The sequence below is a fragment of the Bison bison genome, unplaced genomic scaffold (assembly GCF_000754665.1).
Source record: "Bison bison bison isolate TAMUID 2011002044 unplaced genomic scaffold, Bison_UMD1.0 scf7180017864117, whole genome shotgun sequence".
Taxonomy (NCBI): Eukaryota; Metazoa; Chordata; class Mammalia; order Artiodactyla; family Bovidae; genus Bison; species Bison bison.
This window is the reverse complement of record NW_011494689.1, coordinates 137,708-143,674: the sequence shown is the minus strand read 5'-3', so window position 1 is coordinate 143,674 and position 5,967 is coordinate 137,708. Positions and strand designations below refer to the sequence as shown.

General features: G+C 44.5%; 1 protein-coding gene across 1 annotated transcript in view; it reads left to right on the top strand.

Moving 5' to 3' along the window:
• The first annotated feature begins 4,434 nt into the window (after window positions 1-4,434).
• Window positions 4,435-5,967, top strand: part of SLC39A2 (solute carrier family 39 (zinc transporter), member 2) — a 3,040-nt gene continuing 1,507 nt past the window's right edge. Inside the window, exons 1-3 of the mRNA XM_010839426.1 lie at window positions 4,435-4,878; window positions 5,069-5,199; window positions 5,433-5,483. Of these exons, the coding sequence (XP_010837728.1) occupies window positions 4,764-4,878; window positions 5,069-5,199; window positions 5,433-5,483 (297 nt within the window). The 5' untranslated portion in view covers window positions 4,435-4,763. The remainder of the gene's footprint in view (window positions 4,879-5,068; window positions 5,200-5,432; window positions 5,484-5,967) is intronic.

The following is a 5,967-nucleotide window of genomic DNA, read 5'->3' as shown; positions in this document are numbered from 1 at the left end:
AAAAAAAAAGAATTGCCAGGAGAATATCAATAACCTCAGATATGCAGATGACACCACCCTTATGGCAGAAAGTGAAGAGGAACTAAAAAGCCTCTTGATGAAAGTGAAAGAGGAGAGTGAAAAAGTTGGCTTAAAGCTCAACATTCAGAAAATGATCATGGCATCTGGTCCCATCACTTCATGGGAAATAGATGGGATAACAGTGAAAACAGTGTCAGACTTTATTTTTCTGGGCTCCAAAATCACTACAGATGGTGACTGCAGCCATGAAATTAAAAGACGCTTACTGCTTGGAAGGAAAGTTATGACCAACTAGATAGCATATTCAAAAGCAGAGACATTACTTTGCTAACAAAGGTCCGTCTAGTCAAGGCTATGGTTTTTCCAGTGGTCATGTATGGATGTGAGAGTTGGACTGTGAAGAAAGCTGAGCACCGAAGAATTGATGCTTTTGAACTGTGGTGTTGGAAAAGACTCTTGAGAGTCCCTTGGACTGCAAGGAGATCCAACCAGTCCATTCTAAAGGACATCAGCCCTGGGTGTTCTTTGGAAGGAATGATGCTAAAGCTGAAACTCCAGTACTTTGGCCACCTCATGCGAAGAGTTGACTCATTGGAAAAGACTCTGATGCTGGGAGGGACTGGGAGCAGGAGGAGAAGGGGACGACAGAGGATGAGACGGCTGGATGGCATCACTGACTCGATGGACATGAGTCTGAGTGAACTCCGGGAGTTGGTGATGGACAGGGAGGCCTGGCATGCTGTGATTCATAGGGTTGCAAAGAGTCAGACACGACTGAGTGACTAAACTGAACTGAACTGAACACCATTGATTATTGGGGACCCCATGGTATGTAGTTGTCTAACTGCTCAGATGATATTAACACCACTGTATATGATTATACTACTCAAGTAGCATAAAAGGTTATTAATACTACAATGGACTTCATTGTATTAACAAAGGACCCTTGGGTGGCTTGACGGTGGAATGGCACCCCCTCGACCTCGAATCATCCTCAATAAACGGATTGGGCCTGAACAATGGGACATCTGGAAACTTGCCACAAGCACCAAAGAACTTGGAACTTGGACTGGATATTTTATGGGGACCAGTCATAGTCATAGTAACTATTCCTTTCATTATAATCATTCATATTTCATACAAGCTTGTGTTCCCCTTCCTTTTGTTATAGCTATAGGGAACTTGCAGTTTAATAAGACTTTATGTTTTGTGCCTTGTATAGATTGCAAATTATATGCTTGTTTTAATTCCTCTGTCTCTTTGAAAAATGAATCCCTTTTGATTCTTCATTTGTGACGTAATCTATGGTTGCCAATAGATCTCCAATGACCCTGGGAAGAGGGTCCCATGGCAGGATTTGCCTCCCAGCTACTTACTAAATCACTTCGATGATCTAAACAATTCATTGGATGGTTAATTCTTGGCATTTGGGGATTAATGGCCATTTGCACTACTGCCGCTGTTGCAGGCATTGCTTTACAAACCTCAATTCAAACACACAACTTTATTCAAAATTGGACCAAAGATGCTCATACTATGTGGACCATTCAGACTCAGGTAAATGAGGAAATTCAAGATGAAATACAAGAAATAAAAATAGCCATCCAATAGGTTGAAGATCAATTAATAGATTTGCAAAAACAAGCTATACTAAAATATAACTGAAATTCTACTCAATTTTGTATGACCCCTGTTCGGTTCAACTATAGTGCCTACAATTGGGAACAAATCAAATTTCATTTGCAAGACTTACATGATAATGCTTCCTTAAATGTACAATTATTACCAAAAGAAATCTTTGAAACTTTCTCTAACAGTCTACCCGCTTTCAAAAATCTGGAAATCTTAGCTGAACAGCTAGCTGATTAATTATCTGGGCTAGACCCTCGAGGATGATTTCAAAGCATTATACATAGTATTGGATCTGGAGCTATGACACTGATAATTATCCTGATGGTTATATTTGTAGTATACCAATGCCTTTCAACTAAAATTGTTCAAACTAAACAAACTCATTTCGTCAGGGTCTTTTTCACTAAAGTATCTACAGTCACCCCGAATTATGAAAAAATTAAAAAAGGAATTGTCAGGGCACGGTCAACTTTAAGGGATCCAATATGTTGCATTTTCTTCCTTTGTGTGCCGTTTCTCAAGGACTGTCTGTTCCTTATCAGTTCCTGGGATACAGGAACGAGTAGAGCTGCATGCAGTTCTCAGGACTGAGATCATGGGAAAGAGCACCTGCTTGGATTCCCTTCAAGTGACTCCCTTCAGTGACTCTCTTCAGCAACCTTGTACTTATTAGACTATCCTTCCAACTGGTGGAATTTCATTCTTTTTAATGGCTGAGTAATCATTTTACTGAAGATATATAAGCATGCATTTCTTATAAGCATGCTAATAAAATACCCTTGTTTCACTAGAGACTTGGGTCCCCTGCGTCCTTCTTTCTATCTCCGGCTACTTCTTCAGAGCATGGAAACCTACTGAGCTCACTTTCTCACCCGGGCTTTCTGACCTCCTTGAGAGGACGCCCTGTGCCTTCGTGAGTGGTACAAGTCCTGTGTATGGGCTTTATTGGTTTTCCACGTAACCCAAGGGATATTGCTCTTTCTCTCTTTTTCTCTCTTTCTTTTCGTCAACTCCAGTCCCCAGGTCCCGGTCTGTAAAAGACTGCAACACTCTCACAGCTGCTTTTCTTTCTTAATTGCACTTCTCAAATGATTGCCTTCTAGCCAGAATTGTGCTGTGCACCTGGTGTTTACTTCTCCAAGAAAACACTCCCTAAAACTCCCTTCCCTTGTGAGCATCATTCATTCCAGAAAGAAAGGTCATGCGTGGTGTGATCATCTCAAGGACCACCAGAATCAGTCCCAGGAGCACCTAACACCAACTGTGACAATTTTGAAAATTTCTGAAGTGAAGAATGCAAGCTTGATCTACCCTGATCCTTATCTATGGTCCTGGTTTCCACCCTCAAACTATAAGACCCCTTGCTGTTCTCTTTCGAGGGAAGGCACAGTCTGTAGGACATTAACCTGCAGTGGCCTCCTTTGCCTGGCACAATAAAAAAAACTACTCTTTTATACTTCACCCAAAACTGTCTTTATGTTTCTGTTCACTCTGGTGAACAGAGATGAGTTTCAGCAACAGTACCCCTATATACCTGTGTTCACTTGAAGCTTTAATAATAATAAAAAGTTTTCAAAGAATGGAAAGGAATCTTGCGATTTCTTAAAAGGTAGAGAGGTCTGTTGTCATGGCCTATCCTATAATGAAGAGAATCCTCAGATTTTCAGTGGTCCCCACATAAGTCTCCAGCTCATCCTGTCCTGGAAGAATCCTGCTGCTTCCACCAGATAATGGGGGGAGGGGGGATGGGGAAAGTCACCCCCAGCTTCCTGAGAACTGGCTTAACAGGTCTCAGGATTGTTAGGCAGTCCACCTGAACAGGGTAATCAACAGCTGCTTGGCTTCTATTTTTTTCTGCCTTCTCCCCTTTCAACTTTCTCAACTCACTCATAGTTAACCCCATACACATTTGCCTCAAGAGTCGGTTCCCCTCAGGCCTCAATGTTCCATCTCCATCTTTACATGTCCAGGCAGGAGCCTTCAGTATACCTGGTTCGTTTCTGTTTTCCTCTAAGCCTTGCTGTTTCAGAACTAGAGCAACTTTCTTCATCTTAAAACTCTCGTACCCTTTTCTATAATTTATATCAGGAAAAAGGCATAGTCAAAAGTTGTAACAGTATCACTGTTGTAATACTAGAAATCTCAACTTCCTTCTAGACATTTCCATGCCTGGAGCTATTTCTCTAGAGTGACAGGATAGGGAAGTCCCCTCCTCTACTAGTTCTCACAGAGTGGTGGCAGCTCTACTTGCCAGCCCCACCTCTTTATTCCTGCTGCTGCTGCTGATGCTAAGTCACTTCAGTCGTGTCCAACTCTGTGTGACCCCACAGACGGCAGCCCACCAGGCTCCTCCGTCCCTGGGATTCTCCAAGCAAGAACACTGGAGTGGGTTGCCATTTCCTTCTCCAATGCATGAAAGTAAAAAGAGAAAGTGAAGTCGCTCAGTCGTGTCTGACTCTCAGCGACCCCATGGACTGTAGCCCACCAGGTTTCTCTCTCCATGGGATTTTCCAGGCAAGAGTACTGGAGTGGAGTGCCGTTTCCTTCTCTCCTTCTTATCCCAAGTGGCCCCAAATCCCCTTTGAAAGGATGCAGTTCAGGTATCAACAGAGCAACCTAAAGGACTTGAGGCGGAGTAGACAGGGTATGAAAGGCTTAGATCAAATGTCCTGAGTGAGGCAAGATCAGATTGTCCCCAGGACAAAACAGATGGGGAGAGCTACTATACACACTCTGGATTAGAACAGCCCCAAGCCAGAACTAAGACTCGACAGCCCCTGGATTAGTCACAGCATTGAAGAGGAGGAGAAGACACTGCACCAGGCCATGCCTGGCAGAGAGTCTGGAGTTTCTGGTTTCTAAATTCAGGAAGGCGTCAGCCAGGGGAGGGGCCTGCATGTAGGGGAAGAGCGAGAAACCGGGGTTGGGCAAGCTTCCTATGTAAGGCTACACAAGAAGAGGCAACATAGACCAGAAAGAGGATTCTTGATAGCCTCCTGAAACTCAGGAGGGTGAACACTCCAGCTCTGACCACCTGAGACACCCCTCCTGCTCCAAAGACTATAACTCCACTTGTCTTTCTGAGCCTCTACTAACGCTGTACCACAAGGATGGAACCACTACTAGGAACAAAAATTGGCTGCCTATTTGCCCTGCTGGTGCTCACTTTGGTCTGTGGCCTTATTCCCATCTGCTTCAAGTGGTTCCAGACTACTACAGCCACAGGTACAGCCCTATCACATCTTTGTCCCCACAACCTAAGTCTGACTTCAGCCTTGTTACCCTGTCCTGATATCTTGCTCTGATTCTCTCATCATCCCCAGTCTTCGGACACTGAGTGCTGCCTGTGGCTCCTTAGTCACCTTCTTCTTATCTCCTCTTTGCCAACTGGATTGTAACTCCTGCTTTTAATTAGGTTGTCACCGCCGGGTTCTCAGTTTCCTGGGCTGCACGTCCGCTGGTGTTTTCCTGGGAGCAGGGTTCATGCACATGACTGCTGAAGCCTTGGAGGCGATTAAATCAGAGATCCAGAACTTGGTGATACAGGTGAGTGGCAGACCTCCAAGGCTGCGAGGCCAGAATGATGAACAGAACGAGGGGAAGAAAGAGGGGGAAGTGACAAGGTCAAGGACAGAAGGAACCACGAGGAAGATGATGGCTATTGTGTGGAGTGATGGAAACAGGTCAGATTGGCCTTGAAGGAAAGTGGTAGAGCCAACGGCATAGAACAGGAAGCTGAGCTGCTTTCCCTCATCTAATTTGTGCTTTTTTCTCCCTAGAACAGGACAAAGAGTGAGGGGCATTCTGATGATGATGCTGATTCAGCTTATGTGAGTGTCTCCCACCAGCCCTTACCTGGACAGTAAGGAGAACCAGAGATTGCTTTCATGCCCAGACCTTTTTGAGAGGATTTGTGTGTGGAATTCTAAGAATTCCTCCTGCCCCTCAGCTCTAACATTGTTGTTGGCAAGGAAAGGTGGAGCCACTCAATCCTTCTGGGCTTATGAAACCCAGAGAGAACTCTTGTTTAACCTTCCATTCTTTCTCTGGACCCTTTGATACATGCTTCTTATCATTTCTCTGTATTTCTAACCCTATTGATATTCTTTCCCTTATTTCCTCAGGTTTTCTTGTGGTCAAACGTCCATGTCTCCTCTTGGCTTCATTCCCCTTTTTATGTTCTGTTACCACACTTCCCATTCTCTTCAGCCCAGTCCCTGCTGCTGCTGCTGCTGCTAAGTCGCTTCAGTCGTGTCCGACTCTGTGCGACCCCATAGACGGCAGCCCACCAGGCTCCCCCATCCCTGGGATTCT